The 17,774-nt window shown below is 37.2% G+C and overlaps 1 protein-coding gene across 1 annotated transcript; it reads right to left on the minus strand.

Annotated features, from left to right (window-relative positions):
- Positions 1–189: 189 nt before the first annotated feature.
- LOC120419186 (GATOR complex protein MIOS) lies at positions 190–17,711 on the minus strand. Its single transcript, XM_039581853.2, has 6 exons — positions 17,425–17,711; positions 17,179–17,361; positions 16,980–17,120; positions 16,798–16,917; positions 14,166–16,059; positions 190–604 (listed from the first exon to the last, which is right to left on the minus strand). The coding sequence occupies exons 1-6, from the start codon at positions 17,552–17,554 to the stop codon at positions 505–507; spliced, it is 2,568 nt and encodes an 855-aa protein (XP_039437787.1). The 5' UTR covers positions 17,555–17,711; the 3' UTR covers positions 190–504.
- Between the last annotated feature and the right edge of the window lie 63 nt (positions 17,712–17,774).

Genomic DNA, 17,774 nt, shown 5'->3' on the forward strand with positions numbered 1-17,774 from the left:
GGAAAAGCTTGCTGTTTCATTCTCACTCCTAACCAATAAAATTCGACTAAAAAAAGAGTGGAAAAGAAAAAAGAGAGGGCGTGGCCAACATTTTCAACATGAAGGAATGGAATCGGGTTTGAAACTGCGCAAGACATCCCTAGCTTCTTTTAATAAATGGAGTATTTCGAAGCAATCGAAAAGGCGAACTTAATTTGGGCATATTTTATTTTACGTAATTGCGTTTAGCGTATTTTCTTCTTAGTGTTATTTACAAAAATCTGCAGAACATAAAAAACAGTCTCTTACAAACGAAAAAAATAGTTCATCAAGTTAAGGGAAAACATGAGCAAAAAACATTTAAAAACTATTTCACATTACGAGAAAACGAGACTTATAACGAAAACTTTCACCGTAATCTGGCAGCACGATAAAGAAAACGATATCAAAGTAACAGCTTTGCCAAAACACTGGACTGGACACTCTTTTTTCTGCTTCTTCTTAGAACGATGTGGTCAGTTGGTATCAGGACAGGGCGTACTTCTCGCGCGGAAACTGCGGCATCGGAAGATCTTTGGCGTAGCACTTGCAGCTGCACGACGTTACCGGGCACTCGGTGTTTTCGCTGGAGAAGGGCGGAAAAAGTTTTGAAGAAAATTATATTTTATTGATTGATATCTACTATTTATGTTTTTGTATAAATTATTTTCAATCATAAACTAAACCATAATGTAATTGATACTATTAGACCGATTCCGTGACGAATGACAATGTTTAGGTTGAAGTCATCCTAAATAAATAAACAACAACAACATTAGACCGAATCAAACCTAAAGGAAATTTGACAAACTTTCTGAAAAATGAATTACTCCGAAAGCAACTTTTGTGAATTTCGTTATAGGCATTAAAGACAAATTTGAAAAACAAGTTTATATCAATTGCTTTTTTAAGTAAGGGTCAATGACAGTTTAAAAAAAAATAAAGAAAAAGATAAAAATAAACAACAGAAAACTTTGAAACGTGAGTTTACTGGAATATAAAATATAATTGAACTCAAATAACATACAAAAGAGTGATATAGAGTAAAACTTAACTTGTTCACTCGATTAAAAGTTGGTTGGATGTTTTTAAAGATTTTTCAAGCCATGTTGAAAGATGTGGACTTTATTCGTTGTCGTCATATTATCTTGATACTTGCCATTACAAATTTGGTTACACATTAGGGTGGTTCGAATCCGGACTTCCTCTTTTAGGCATATCAGCACTGTATCATAGCTTTTAAAATGCACTTTATCGAAAATCATATAAGCCTAATTGGTAAGTAAGCAGACATGTTTCTTTGAGGTTTCCAAATAAGTTGTTAAAAAAAACGTTACTTAATCCACCTTTAGTGGTTGGTGCCTTCATCTCATTTAAAGAGTCATTCCAACCCCCCTAAAGTGTCCACATTGTTTATGGAGGTCCTAATAAAAATAAGTGATGAGTAAAAAAAACAGACTACCTACAGACTTTTTGTCAAGATTGTACAGACACCGCCTTTGAGGAAAATTGCATCCCTCTACACGCACGGATAGAAATCCTGTCCGGGAAATCGACAACATTGTTCTCGATTCGTTCTGAAATTCGTTTCAGAATGTTGTCGACCAGTCGTCCGGTAACATTTGCATCAAAATCGAGAACAATGTTGTTGATTTTGAGTCGTCACGGTTGGTGACGCCTGGCAAAACAGAAAGCACGCAGCCATCCCGAACGATTTATTCGGTTTTTGAATTGACCGTTGGATTTGGTTTTTGAATTGACCGTTGGATATTTCTTTTGGTTCAGTAAAACAGTTGATTCGTTTTTTTTTTATTTATTGAGGCAAAAAATACATCATTAACTAAAAAACTACTATTTGTGTGTGTGTGTGTGTGTGTGTGTTTGGAATATGGGAATACAAGAAATTTAGGAATTTAGGAATTTGGGAATATGGGAATTTAGGAATTTGGGAATTTGGGATTTTGGGAATTTGAGAATTTGGGAATATGGAAATTTGGGAATTTGGGAATTTGGGAATATGGGAATTTGGGAATTTGGGATTTTGGGAATTTGGGAATTTGGGAATTTGTGAATTTGGGAATTGGGGAATTTGGGATTTTGGGAATTCGGATATTAGGGAATTTAGGAATTTGAGAATTTGGGAATTTAGGAATTAAGGAATTTGAGGATTTGAGAATTTAAGAATTTGGGAATTGAAGAATTAGGGGATTTGGAAATTTGGGAATTTAAGAATTTGTGAATTTGGGGATTTGGGAATTAAGGAATTTGAGAATTTAGGAATTTAGGAATCTGGGAATTTAAGAATTTGGGAATTTGTGAATTTTGGAAATTGGGAATTTGAGAATTTGGGAATTTGTGAATTTTGGAAATTGGGAATTTGAGAATTTGGGTATTTAGAAACTTGAGAATTTAGGAATTTTGGAATTTTGGAATTTAGGAATTCAGGAATTTAGGAATTTAGGAATTTAGGAATTCAGGAATTTAGGAATTAAGGAATTTAGGAATTTTGGAATTTTGGAATTTTGGAATTTTGGAATTTTGGAATTTTGGAATTTAGGAATTTAGGAATTTAGGAATTTAGGAATTCAGGAATTTGAGAATTTAGGAATTTAGAAATTTGTGAATGTAAGAATTTGTGAATTTGGGATTTTGGGAATTTGGAAATTTGGGAATCTAGAAATTTGAGGATTTAGGAATTTGAGAATTTAGGAATTAAGGAATTTAGGGATTTGAGAATTTAAGAATTTGGGAATTTGGGAATTGAAGAATTAGGGAATTTGGGAATTGGGGAATTTGAGAATTTGGGAATTTAGGAATTTGGGAATTCGGGAATTTGGGAATTTAGGAATTTGGGAATTTAAGAATTTGGGAATTTGGGAATTTTGGAAAATGAGAATTTGAGAATTTGAGAATTTTGGAATTTAGGAATTTAGGAATTTAGGAATTTAGGAATTTGAGAATTTAGGAATTTAGAATTTTGGGAATGTAAGAATTTGTGAATTTAGGATTTTGGGAATTTGGAAATTTGGGAATCTAGAAATTTGAGAATTTAGGAATTTGGGAATTTAGGAATTAAGGAATTTAGGGATTTGAGAATTTAAGAATTTGGGAATTTGGGAATTGAAGAATTAGGGAATTTGGGAATTGGGGAATTTGAGAATTTGGGAATTCGGGAATTTGGGAATTTAGGAATTTGGGAATTTGGGAATTCAAGAATTTGGGAATTTGGGAATTTTGGAAATTGGGAATTTGAGAATATGGGAATTTAGGAACTTGGGAATTTTGGAATTTAGGAATTTAGGAATTTGAGAATTTAGGAATTTAGAAATTTGGGAATGTAAGAATTTGTGAATTTGGGAATTTGGAAATTTGGGAATCTAGAAATTTGAGAATTTAGGAATTTGGGAATTAAGGAATTAAGGAATTTAGGGATTTGAGAATTTAAGAATTTAAGAATTTGGGAATTGAAGAATTAGGGAATTTGGGAATTGGGGAATTTGAGAATTTGGGAATTTAGGAATTTGGGAATTCGGGAATTTGGGAATTTAGGAATTTGGGAATTTGTGAATTTAAGAATTTGGGAATTTTGGAAATTGGGAATTTGAGAATTTGGGAATTTGAGAACTTGGGAATTTAGGAATTTAGGAATTTAGGAATTTAGGAATTTAGGAATTTAGGAATTTAGGAATAAAGGAATTTAGGAATAAAGGAATTTAGGAATTTAGGAATTTAAGAATATAGGAATTTAGGAATTTACGAATTTAGAAAATTGGGAATATAAGAATTTGTGAATTTGGGAATTTGAAGATTTGGGAATTTTGGAATTTAGGAATTTAGGAATTTAGGAATTTAGGAATTTAAGAATTTGGGAATTTGTAAATTGGAGAATTTGGGAATTAGTGAATTTGTTAATTTGGGAATTGAAGAATTTGTTAATTTTGGAATTTGAAAATTGAAGAATTTGTTAATTTGGGAATTTAAGAATTTGGGAATTTGGGATTTTGGGAATTTTGGAATTTGAGAATTACGGAATTTGGGAATTTGTGAATTTGGGAATTTGTGAATTTGGGAATTTAAGAATTTGGGAATTAGTGAATTTGTTAATATGGGAATTTAAGAATTTGTTAATTAGGGAATTTGGGATTTTAAGAATTTGGGAATTTGGGATTTTGGAATTTTAGGAATTTTGGAATTTGAGAATTACGGAATTTGGGAATGTGTGAATTTGGGAATTTTTTGAATTTGGGAATTTAGGAATTTAAGAACTTGGGAATTGGTGAATAAGTGAATTTGTAAATTTGGGAATTCGGGAATTTAAGAATTTAGGAATTTAGAAATTAAGTAATTTAGGTATTTAGGAATTTAAAAATGTAGGAATTTTAGAATTTTTGAATTCTTGAAGTTTTGAATTTTAAAATTTTAGAATTTTGTTATTTTGAAATTTTGAAATTTTGGAATTTTGAAATTTTGGAATTTTGGAATTTTCAAATTTTGGAATTTTAGAATTTTGGAATTTTGGAATTTTAGAATTTTAGAATTTTGGAATTTTGGAATTTTGGAATTTTGGAATTTTGGAATTTTGGAATTTTAGAATTTTAGAATTTTAGATTTTTTTGAATTTTAGAATTTAATTTAAGAATTTTAGAATTTAAGAATTTTAGAATTTGAGAATTTTAGAATTTTAGAATTTCAGAATTTTAGAATTTTAGAATTTTAGAATTTTAGAATTTTAGAATTTTAGAATTTTAGAATTTTAGAATTTTAGAATTTTAGAATTTTAGAATTTTAGAATTTTAGAATTTTAGAATTTTAGAATTTTAGAATTTTAGAATTTTAGAATTTTAGAATTTTAGAATTTTAGAATTTTAGAATTTTAGAATTTTAGAATTTTAGAATTTTAGAATTTTAGAATTTTAGAATTTTAGAATTTTAGAATTTTAGAATTTTAGAATTTTAGAATTTTAGAATTTTAGAATTTTAGAATTTTAGAATTTTAGAATTTTAGAATTTTAGAATTTTAGAATTTTAGAATTTTAGAATTTTAGAATTTTAGAATTTTAGAATTTTAGAATTTTAGAATTTTAGAATTTTAGAATTTTAGAATTTTAGAATTTTAGAATTTTAGAATTTTAGAATTTTAGAATTTTAGAATTTTAGAATTTTAGAATTTTAGAATTTTAGAATTTTAGAATTTTAGAATTTTAGAATTTTAGAATTTTAGAATTTTAGAATTTTAGAATTTTAGAATTTTAGAATTTTAGAATTTTAGAATTTTAGAATTTTAGAATTTTAGAATTTTAGAATTTTAGAATTTTAGAATTTTAGAATTTTAGAATTTTAGAATTTTAGAATTTTAGAATTTTAGAATTTTAGAATTTTAGAATTTTAGAATTTTAGAATTTTAGAATTTTAGAATTTTAGAATTTTAGAATTTTAGAATTTTAGAATTTTAGAATTTTAGAATTTTAGAATTTTAGAATTTTAGAATTTTAGAATTTTAGAATTTTAGAATTTTAGAATTTTAGAATTTTAGAATTTTAGAATTTTAGAATTTTAGAATTTTAGAATTTTAGAATTTTAGAATTTTAGAATTTTAGAATTTTAGAATTTTAGAATTTTAGAATTTTAGAATTTTAGAATTTTAGAATTTTAGAATTTTAGAATTTTAGAATTTTAGAATTTTAGAATTTTAGAATTTTAGAATTTTAGAATTTTAGAATTTTAGAATTTTAGAATTTTAGAATTTTAGAATTTTAGAATTTTAGAATTTTAGAATTTTAGAATTTTAGAATTTTAGAATTTTAGAATTTTAGAATTTTAGAATTTTAGAATTTTAGAATTTCAGAATTTTAGAATTTTAGAATTTTAGAATTTTAGAATTTTAGAATTTTAGAATTTTAGAATTTTAGAATTTTAGAATTTTAGAATTTTAGAATTTTAGAATTTTAGAATTTTAGAATTTTAGAATTTTAGAATTTTAGAATTTTAGAATTTTAGAATTTTAGAATTTTAGAATTTTAGAATTTTAGAATTTTAGAATTTTAGAGTTTTAGAATTTTAGAATTTTAGAATTTTAGAATTTTAGAATTTTAGAATTTTAGAATTTTAGAATTTTAGAATTTTAGAATTTTAGAATTTTGGAATTTTGGAATTTTAGAATTTTAGAATTTTAGAATTTTAGAATTTTAGAATTTTAGAATCTTAGAATTTTAGAATTTTAGAATTTTAGAATTTTAGAATTTTAGAATTTTAGAATTTTAGAATTTTAGAATTTTAGAATTTTAGAATTTTAGAATTTTAGAATTTTAGAATTTTAGAATTTTAGAATTTTAGAATTTTAGAATTTTAGAGTTTTAGAATTTTAGAATTTTAGAGTTTTAGAATTTTAGAATTTTAGAATTTTTAGAATTTTAGAATTTTAGAATTTTAGAATTTTAGAATTTTAGAATTTTAGAATTTTAGAATTTTAGAATTTTAGAATTATAGAATTTTAGAATTTTAGAATTTTAGAATTTTAGAATTTTAGAATTTTAGAATTTTAGAATTTTAGAATTTTAGAATTTTAGAATTTTAGAATTTTAGAGTTTTAGAGTTTTAGAATTTTAGAATTTTAGAATTTTAGAATTTTAGAATTTTAGAATTTTAGAATTTTAGAATTTTAGAATTTTAGAGTTTTAGAGTTTTAGAATTTTAGAATTTTAGAATTTTAGAATTTTAGAATTTTAGAATTTTAGAATTTTAGAATTTTAGAATTTTAGAATTTTAGAATATTAGAATTTTAGAATTTTAGAATTTTAGAATTATAATTTTTGATGCAGAATTGAAGATTGTTAGTAGGGTGTAACAAAGTGTGTGTGGATGGGCTGTGTGTGTGTGTGGAAGGGCTTGACTGAGATCTCCTCCAGGATACCGACGGAGCTCGAGTTCGGTAGATGCGTCTCGTCTCGTCGTGGAACCGTTGACCGGGTCGCTTTCCTCATTGCCGTGGTTCAATTCGAAGTGGCTGCAGATCTGGTGAAGATGTTGGCGTCGCTGCCTGTTGCGGAATGAAGGTCAATTAGGTCGGTCGATTACGAATAGGAGATTTTTTCATTATAATTTTATCAAGCTTTCGAAGGACGTACCTGCATCAGATGCGTGGCTAGCCTAGTGTTGACTACTTTCTTTCTTCAACTCGTCATGCAGTGAAAGTGGCCCCCACAGCAGGGGGGGGAGGAGGAGGAGGAGGAGGAGGAGGAGGAGGAGGAGGAGGAGGAGGAGGAGGAGGAGGAGGAGGAGGAGGAGGAGGAGGAGGAGGAGGAGGAGGAGGAGGAGGAGGAGGAGGAGGAGGAGGAGGAGGAGGAGGAGGAGGAGGAGGAGGAGGAGGAGGAGGAGGAGGAGGAGGAGGAGGAGGAGGAGGAGGAGGAGGAGGAGGAGGAGGAGGAGGAGGAGGAGGAGGAGGAGGAGGAGGAGGAGGAGGAGGAGGAGGAGGAGGAGGAGGAGGAGGAGGAGGAGGAGGAGGAGGAGGAGGAGGAGGAGGAGGAGGAGGAGGAGGAGGAGGAGGAGGAGGAGGAGGAGGAGGAGGAGGAGGAGGAGGAGGAGGAGGAGGAGGAGGAGGAGGAGGAGGAGGAGGAGGAGGAGGAGGAGGAGGAGGAGGAGGAGGAGGAGGAGGAGGAGGAGGAGGAGGAGGAGGAGGAGGAGGAGGAGGAGGAGGAGGAGGAGGAGGAGGAGGAGGAGCGTCAGTTTCGTCCCCGTCGCTAGTTCGTAACTCTCGATGTTGCTTCTTGGTTCCGGCGATGCAATTATTCCGCAGTCCGCCTTCTCGGGCTTGTCCGTGGGCAATGGTCCCTATTCCCACTCCGGAACTGACACTCTGCTCGTCCTTTCCTTCACTCTTGCACGTCAGGATCGATGCTGGCGGTGCGGTTCGACCTCGCTCACTTCTCGGCCATGTGATTTCGGCGCTTCCGAAACCTGCAGCTACAGCTGGACAGCACAGACGACCTACACGTCTTCCACTTGGCCACCATCCTCGGAACGGAACCTGCTACTTTCGGGCCACCAGTCACGATTTTTTTCTCGCAAACATTAAAAAAAAACTTTGAACAAACAAACTGTCATCAACCTCGGGTTGACGTTTTGATTTAGGCTGCGTTTTGACAGATGTTACGCTCCCCAAAAAGGGTGACGGAAAAAGTTTCGCTTTCGAAAACAAAAGTTCCGCTTTCGAAAACAAAAGTTTTCGAAATCGAAGAAAATGTTTTCATATTTGAAAACATTGTAAACGAAATCGAAAACAATCGATGTTGTCGATTTTAAAACAATTAGTTTTCGGTTTTTCGGACAGGATTTCTATCCGTGCGGCTTTTTCGTGGCGATCAGACCCGACCATTTGAGGTTATGTAAATTCAGACCATTTTTTTAAACTGCTTGTAAGTTTTGATAGGTAGGGGAAATATATCCTTTCTATTCAAACACCTATCTTCGTCATATGGAGAGTTTGATGCTCGATTAAAGCTCCAAAAATACTATTTAGGCTATAAACTTACCAGCAACAGCACCGCCTCGAGTAAGCACGCAAATTTATGCCATTTATTGGCCAAAAAGATCAAATTTAATGCACTTTTGATCATAATTTCTATTTTGCGAGACCATTTCTCATCATTTTGGTGGCACACACATCCACACGCAAGATCACAGGTTAACTGCTTAACGAAAGTCGTCATCAATATCTTTTCACTTGCGCTAACGATTTCAAAGCGCTAAAGTTATAAAATTGCTTCCAACGACCGGCAACATGTTCTTTTGCACATTAGTTAGGCACTTACTTGAAAAATAATCCCAAAAAATGTAAATAATTAGCAAGCACCATCAAAAAAACAAACACGCTAAGTCTTTTGACGTTTCAATTTTGAATATCCATTCCAATCGAAGGCTGAAGAAAACCGAGCGAGGAGCGAAAGCAAATAAAGAACAAAGGGTGGCCACCAACACCACCAACATGCTGGTGCAGCGCCTGTTAGAGTGAGCAAGAAAAAAAAACGAAGTTGACTTTATAGCTGTCGGCCACCATTGCTAGTACCAACCACTAGTGTCTTCCTTTTATCTACAAGGACTTCGCCGCCCTGGGCTCCTAAGTGTATGAAAGTATGGCAGTATGGCAGTATGGCAGAGTGAGCAAGAGCTGCCAGGAAACTTTCGCTATGAATGCTACTTTTCGTGAGTGTTCGCTTAAAATTTCATCATTTTTGGCAGCACTAAGCAGACCCAAAAGAGCGCTGGAAGAAAAAAGAACTAAGCTGAAAATAGAAAAATGGGCGTGGCCCAATGCACTCGACTGATTAGAATGCATTTTTGAAATATTTTTTTTTAAATGCTTGTAAATGGAATAGCATAACTTTTGATAAAAGTGAAAATAAACAGAAATGTTCACAAAAAGTTGCTCTACTCGTTGGTGTACTTGGTTTTAGTGAATTTCAAGGAGCAATCCAGATTATCCAGCATCATTCAAACACGACCGCTTATTAGGCTTAATAACAGTAAAAAAAATGGGCATATTTCCCCTAAGTCAGATCTTGAAAATTCCTAATCCACAAGAAAGGTCATATCAGAACTATACAGTATGTAATAAAAGTATTTACACCCCTCGGGCACTATGCACATTTTGTGATGAAACATGTATTTAAAAACGTAGGTTTTAAAGAAAACCTAGATGTTTGGATATCAAAAGATCGGAAATTTTATGCCCTTTCCGATTCCACATAGGTTGACTTGTGAATCGTGGACCGGTTTGGATGCCGCCGGATTTTCCGACGACGAAATTCCGGGTTGGTACGAAATTCCAACGAAAAATCTATTCTATCGATACAAATACCCCCAAAACGGTGTTATACCCACTCCAAAATGTTTATTTAGCAATTCTATGGTAATATATTGACATTTAGTTGAATTAAAAGTTTGCAAAATTAAGTTTAGATAAGTTTTATATAGAATTTACAGAGTTATATAAACTTTTATACTAAGTGGTTAGTAAACTTTATTTTAATCCAAATTTTTTTTTTTAATCAGTCAAGAATGCCTATTTGGAATTGGGAGACTGGATTTATGGTGATTTGTCAACAAATAACATTATTTATGTTAATTTTTCGAAAGGTGTTCAAACTTTTTTTACACCTTTTTATTTTTGTAATAGTATTTGTTATATAACTTTTTATAGAAATCGTCTTTTCATGAGCTTTTTGTAGCAAAATGTCTGGCATTAGTTTCTGAACAAAACGTAGCACTAGGTTTCTGTCAACATTAAATTGTTTTGATGTTTCATCACAATTTATAGCGCCCAAGGGGTGTAAATACTTTTCTTACATACTGCCAAAATCGACCCAGTCAGTGACGAGTTATTCCAGTGACATTGATTCGGTACACATGTCTATATACAGCCAAACACACATACACTTGCTTAGCTGGTGATTCTGAGTCGATATGTACAAATGACGGTAGGCCTAGGAGGTCTAATTAAAAAGTTTATTTTTCGAGTGATTTTATAGCCTTTCCTCAGTAAGGTGAGGTAGGCAAAAACAGTGAATTGGACCATTGGATTTCCACGTGGATATTTTTGTTGAGTAAAACTACAGAAATTATCGGAGAACAGCAAAATTTTACCAAACACAGCAAAAAAATACCGAACATGAAAAAAACTGACGATGCTTGGCAATGTTTTGGAATATAGACAGTCTGGAGCGGATGAATAACCCCATTGTTGGTTTTCTGCACAATTAAAATTGAATTTGTCGCCGATGTCTGTACTTGCAAATTGTGTAGTTTATTTATATTTAATGCAATTTTTATTTTTTTAAATAAAACAAACTTGATAGAATTTCATTTGATCAAAAATATCAATATAAACGTTCAACAATGTATTCTCAATAGATTGCACACTTTGCACCAATTTCTCCCCCTGTGCAAATCATAACTGCACACAAAATATTTGCCCACTGAAAATCATTCCCCATCATAGCGGTGGGAGGCTCGCCTTGAGTGGTGCGTGTCTTGACTGAGCTTTGATGCTTTCGACCACTTTAGAACAGTTTCAAACTAGGGTGTGTGTCTTAGATAGTTTTTTTTTCTGTTGTAGTCTGAGGTGTGCTTTCCACAAATTGCACGATTGTTTAAAAATCGCTGCAATCTGCAATAAAATGTTACAGAATTTATAACACCGCCGCTGAAAACATCAACTTTTTCTTCACTCTCTTCTGGCAGCACCATCAGCTTGCTTGGTTGCATAAGCGTCGCGACGCCTGCCTCAATCTTTTCTGCAGGAGCAGCAAGTGCTGCCAGAAGAGAGTGAAGAAAAAGTTGAAGAATCTTTTCGCACTTTCCGGCAAAGTTGTTCCCTGGAACACGAACTATGAGCTCATGAGGTTTTTGAAAAATGCTGGTAAAATCCAAATCGCACCGATTTTACGGGTTAAATCCCAATCAAAACGCCAGGTCCTGTCGCAACCAATCAAGCTCATATTTGGGATTCGAGCTCAGTACACCAAGGGGATCATTCCCGCAAAATTGACCCGTTTTGTTACATCCTAATCTACAGTTTTCTTTTAAAATGACCTATAAGCTATAGGACCTTTTATAAAACTCTAGATATGTTTTTTGCCCCTGTAATGAGGACGGAGGGGCAAATACTTAAATAAAATTTGCATTTTTGCATTGGTCTTTTGCAACTTTTCAATAATCTTTTTTGCCTTCCTCACCTTACTGAGGAAAGGCTATAAAATCACTCGAAAAATGAACTTCTTAATTCGACCTCGTAGACCCACCTCCATGTATACCTATCGACTCAGAATCAAATTCTGAACAAATGTCTGTGCGTGTGTTTGGATGTGAGTCCGTGCACCCAAAAAAATGCACTCGATTATCTCCGGACTGGCTGAACCGATTTGGACCGTTTTGGTCTCATTCGATCCGTCTTGGGGTCCCGTAAGACCCTAGTTAATATTATGAAGTTTAGAAAAGTACTTCAAAAGTTATGCTAAAAAAACGATTTTATCAATAGTCCGGAAGATTGTAAAAAGGGTGATTTTTGCAAGAAACCAATGAACCTAAAACATCGAAGATCTGACAAACCTATCAAAGGTTATCAGCACTTAAGTGTAATTGATACACTTTTTAAGAGGCCAGATATTTCGATGAAATTGATGTATGGGTCCATCATGTGATCCGTCGTTAGTAAGATAATTGAAAGACCTTTCAAATGAGCCTAAAACATCGAAGATCTGATAATCCTATCAAAAGTTATGAGCACTTATTTAAACACTCTTTTAAAGCCGGATCTCAGATATTTCGATGGAAACGGTGTCCGGATCAATCATGCGACCTATCGTTGGAAAGACCTATCCAACGAGTCCAAAATAACCCTATCAAGTTATGAGTATATGAAGTAGGCAGGATATTTTTTTGATTTGATTGGATAACCAATAGGGCCACAAGGATGACCTATGTAGCAGTTGCCTAGAATTACAGTGGCTCAGACTTAAAGGGAGCATCTTCAAATTACTGCCGTATGAAGGGCCAAAAGGGGATGGTTGGACGCGAACAAGCTAAATTACTCACGGTGTCCTCAGGGGAAGAGAATCTCCTTCCGACAGTAACCTCCAATAACTCCGAAAAAAGTCTGACAAAGCTGAAAAACAGGGCTCGCTAAAAGGGCGCGAAAGACAGCTGGAGACTGACAGAGGTCAATAGATGTAGATATTAGACAATCCTTTAGAATTGTATAATTTATATACTATATTTCCCCCTTGTGACGTAGTTCTGGTCTTCCACTATCTACATTGAATCTCCGCCATTACAGCATACCGTCCACTGCCCTGATGCTCCCTCCCAATCCCCGGCTTTGATTCTAACTACTCATAAAAAGGAAAATCATAGTTGAGAAAAGGTCAATGCGGATGGAGAGCAAAGCGAGCTCAGTATCCCCTCACAAAGACTGGTAGTAAGTGTGAAAAAAGCAATGAAAAATATAAAGAAAGCTAAGTAGAAAATTGCAAAGATAGGATGTCTATGCAGATGGATATATAAGAGACAGATAATAGGGAGAGCAAAAGAATAACAGAAAATTAGGAAGGGGAAATAGTCAATGCGGATGGAGAGCAAATTGAGCTCTGTATCCCCAAACAAATTAAATACTTTAATTAAAGTAGGCTGGATTTTTTTTCCAAAAAACTTTATTGATGTGAGGAAGGTATCAACCACCTTACGGTGGATTAAATACCTTTTTTTCATAAAATAATAACTTGGCCGAAATTAAAACGTTCGTCTTGCACTATAGCTCAGAAGTTGAAACGTTTAGTCCTCTAAAACATATAAAAAAAATCGGGGTGGGTAAAAATCGTCCAAGTCGAGTTTTTGTTATAAAAAGTGTAATGAAAAAATCAGGATTTTTTGTTTGTGTATCATTATTGTTCAAAAACGTCCTGATCAAAACCTACAACTTTGTTGAAGACACCAAAATGATCAGCTCTGTTTTAATAGCACTTTATTATAGACAGCAAGCGTGGTTGCATCTTACCCAGTCGGCCTGGGTTCGAACCCAGGAGGTCCCGGTGGCATTTTTCGAGACGAGATTTGTCTGATCACGCCATCCGTCGGATGGGGAAGTAAATGTTGGCCCGGTCTAACCTAGAGGTTAGGTCGATAGCTCAGTCCAGGTGTAGGAGTCGTCTCCCTGGGACCATCCATAAACCACGTGGACACTTTTTTAGGAATCTGTTAACCCCCCCCCCCTTCGTGGGCAATTGTCCATACAAATAAAATCTTTTTTGTATGGATCGTGGACACCCCCCCCCCCCTAAGGCGTCCACGTGGTTTATGGATGGTCTCCCTGGATCCTGTCTCGATGGAGTCGCTGGTAGGCAGTTGGACTAACAATCCAAAGGTCGTCAGTTCGAATCCCGGGGTGAATGGAAGCTAAGGTGTAAAAAGAGGTTTGCAATTGCCTCGACAATCAAGCCTCCGAATACCTAGTTTCGAGCAGGAATCTCGCAATCGCGAACGTCAAGGAAATGCTATAAATAATTTGGTTTGATTTTTGAATTTGATTTTATAGACAGCCCCCAAATTTTTATGGAAGTTAGTATAACGCATCACATTCATATCCAAGTTATACTCACTTGAACCACTCAGCCAGATGCTCCGTATGCCCTCCATGACGACACGTCTGACACCACGAGAACCACTTCGAGAACGGCTTCGACTGCCAGCCGGCCTGGCCGGTCTGGATGCCAGCGTGTCCTTGCGAGACCGCTCCCATGGTGGTTCCCATGTGCAGCAAACAGAGCGCACACCTCGGCAATGGCTTCCGGCAGTTCGGGCACGAGGACAGTTTGTGCATCACTGCGGTGTTGCTGCGAAGCCGTTGATCCTCCTGCAGGGTCATCGAGACGTTCTTGCCGCAAAAGTTGCACAGGAGAAACACCGAGCGGGAATTTTGCGGGGGTGAGCGGATTTTACCGAGGTTTATGTCCAGCTGGGCGCGTTGCTCCCAGAGACCCCAAATGTCCAGCAGGTCGCGGTAGGTGCAAATCCAGTACTGGACGCGGTAATCGGTGAGCAGGTCGGACGTGAGGAATCGGGCTGCGATCAGGGCGACCGTTTGGACGTCCTCCGTTCGATCGAGATGGCTTTGGAGCAGTTTAATGCCGTCGTTGGTGGCTCCGGTGAGTAGGAGGCCGTTGAGATCTCCCGTCTCGATGCAGTTTGCGACCATTCCTTTGATGTATTCGGCCAGCTTGAGGTCGGACAGGAAGTTGCACGCGAACGCCATTCGATCGCTGAGGGAGATTTCCGTTTCGTTGGTGACCGTTTCGAAGCCGTCTTTTTCGTGCGCCAGGAAGGAGAACATGCACCGCAGGTACGGATCGTCAATTTGGGTTCGTGCGGCGCCGCACTGCTTTCGCCACAGGCCTGATCGTTCGGCACTGAATCCGGACAGGGCGATCGCGGCTACTCGAAGAAGGGAGCTTGGATCGGCGGATTGTTCGGCGCCTCTGCCGAGGATGTCGATGGCCTGTTTGATCTTGAAGTGGAAACAGGTGATGAGGGCGGCCCGGGTGAACTCTTTGTTTGTGCACAGTTCGTCGATGAACGCCGCGAAGGAGGACTCTTTGGTTCGGTCGAACGTCCAACCGCACAGCAGCTGAGCCGTGTCACGATGTTCGCTGCGGTACACGACCAAGCCGCTGCCAATGGCGAAGTCTGTCCACTTCATCATAACGGGATCCGATCGGGACATGGCCGGACCATCGGGAGCACTACAAACCCCGAGAATTGTGTTCAACCCGAGCTTGCAGTCCTCCTTGGTCATGTGATCTAGCTGTTTCCAAACTCCCTTCAAGTTTGCATTACCCGCCAAATCTCCATTCCGATGCATCTCCGCTGTGAGACCGTAGTTGTTGATTGCCCGCTTCTGGATCGTTTCCGCCACGTCCTCCTCGTAGCTGTCGATCCCACAATCCCACTGGTTCAACGAATCCGAAGGCGTCGTCGGCGGCGATGGCGACGTAAACTGCCGCAACTCGTTCCCGTTGTTTCCGTACAGATTGTTGTTGTTATCCCAAGATATGGCCACCCGCTGCGGAATCCTATAATCGCAAATCATCCCCGTCCCGGACAGCGCCAACATCCGCTCCAAGTCGTACGGATGCCACGAGAGATAACTCATCGAAGGCACCCGACTGCCGTGTCTCGTCGGAAACGGTGAAACGAACCGCTTCACCGAGTGCGGTTCCCCGCCGTCCATCTCCGAGCCCGGCCAGTGCAGATCGATCAGGTTGATCAGCGGCGAGTCACGCTGCAGCGTTGTGAGGACCGACGACCGAGTCGGACACCACGACAGGTGGGTGATGTTCTTTTGCATCTGAATTTGACTGATGGCTTTGTCCAGCGAGCGCAGGTCCCACAGGTTGATCACGTTGTCCACGTAGCTGGCCAGGTAGCGCCCGTTCGGGGCGATGCACAGCCCGTTGACGGTGCGCGCGTTGGCCACCGTGACCGTGGCGGGGTTTTCTGTGGAATGGAAAAAAATGATGGTTTAATTATCAACCTATTTTTTTTTTTATATATTCTTACTGACTTTATTTGTATGTCTTACTGATTTTTAATTGTACACCCAGAGTATTTCCCTAACACAGACGTAATATTCAAGTGGTTATGATGCCAATAACATCATAACTAAATCCAGTACTCTTGTAATATACTCTCGAGAACCTCCTACAATTTAAAAAAAATCGTTTATACAGCTTTTAGAGGTTAATTCTTGGATCTTGGATGCTTTATTCTGATTATAGTGAGAGTATTCTGTTGCTGATTCTACAACAACTGTTGGTCTCAAACCAATGTATGTTTTCTCAATTTGACGGACCTTAAAATGTTCTCCAATATTTCATTATGGTCATACTCAGTGAAAAAAGGAAGCTGAACGCAAATCAGATAGTTTTGCTCAATTTAATCCCAATACAATGATCTAATACCAAGATTTTGAATGGAGGGGTAATTTTGTTCTTTGGTTTGTTGATTAAATGTTCAATCACTGTTTAATCATTTTTCAAATAGATTAAAATTAAGTGAAGATTATTATGTCTTTATCTATGAAATGTCAGTTCCTATTACAGTATTCACACCAACTGCAGTTCCATAATGCTACACCAATCAGCTGTATGGAATCCGTTTTCGATTGTACCAAGATTAACAGAACTAGTAGACGCTCTTGTTCCACACCACCAAGTTCGCATTCATGACACTTACGCCGGAAATCCATCATCTTGATGTACTTGTGGCTCATCCCGGCAATCATAACCTGCGGGAAGGTCCGATCCCAGCAGATCGAGTGCGCCGTTTCCGACAGGCCAATCAGCTGAAGAATAGCTAAAACAGAAATGCAATTTAAATTACGTAACATCCGAGACAACCCTTAAATCCTTGCATACACGTCTGATTCGGCACGCCCCGCTCGGTGTCCCAGATGGTGATGCAGTGATCGGACCGGTTCCGGTCGTGGCCCATCGCAATGATGCTCGGTTCCAGCTCGCTCCAGGCGAGACATGTGCAGGGCCGAGACACGCGAGGTGCTGGAAAGAAAAAGAACTGATTAAATTGAAAAGACCAACGAATCCATTGACCCCATACTAAATTCCACATTATTTTCGGTGGCAAAGTTGCACAGCGCCACCTTCCCGTTGGGGAAGCCGGCCGCGAACAGAATCTCCCCGGACCCGTGGTAGGACGGTGCGACCGACCGGATAAACTGGTAACGCGTCTCGAAGGCAATCAGTGTGGCAGTGGTGCTCTTGGAAATGTCCAAGTTGATGTCTGCAAAGTAAAGATCGAGCATTAATCACCACAAACATGTCTAAAATTAAATTCTAAACTCACTAGTATTGATCCCATGGTCGACGAGGTCACGATTCTTCACCTGATAGAGATTAATCTCCGATCCGGCCGTCGTCAGAAAGCGGTCCGAGTACTTGGGGAACCAGTGCAGTTCCACGACGGTTTGGGTCATCCTGGACGTTGGCCTTCACAGGGCGCACATTACACGCAACAAAAACAGGTAAATTGCGATGCGTAACAAGCCGTTTATCCTAGAAAAACAGCAAATTTACACACAGAAATACACGCACTACTGATAACAGCTTGTCCAATGTTGTTGTTTTGGTTCTACGCGGCTCACGAGGCGCATGTGATTTTGACAGCTGGCGTAGGAGAAGTGTGCGCCACGTTAG

This window comes from Culex pipiens, chromosome 2 (genome assembly GCF_016801865.2).
Source record: "Culex pipiens pallens isolate TS chromosome 2, TS_CPP_V2, whole genome shotgun sequence".
Lineage (NCBI taxonomy): Eukaryota > Metazoa > Arthropoda > Insecta > Diptera > Culicidae > Culex > Culex pipiens.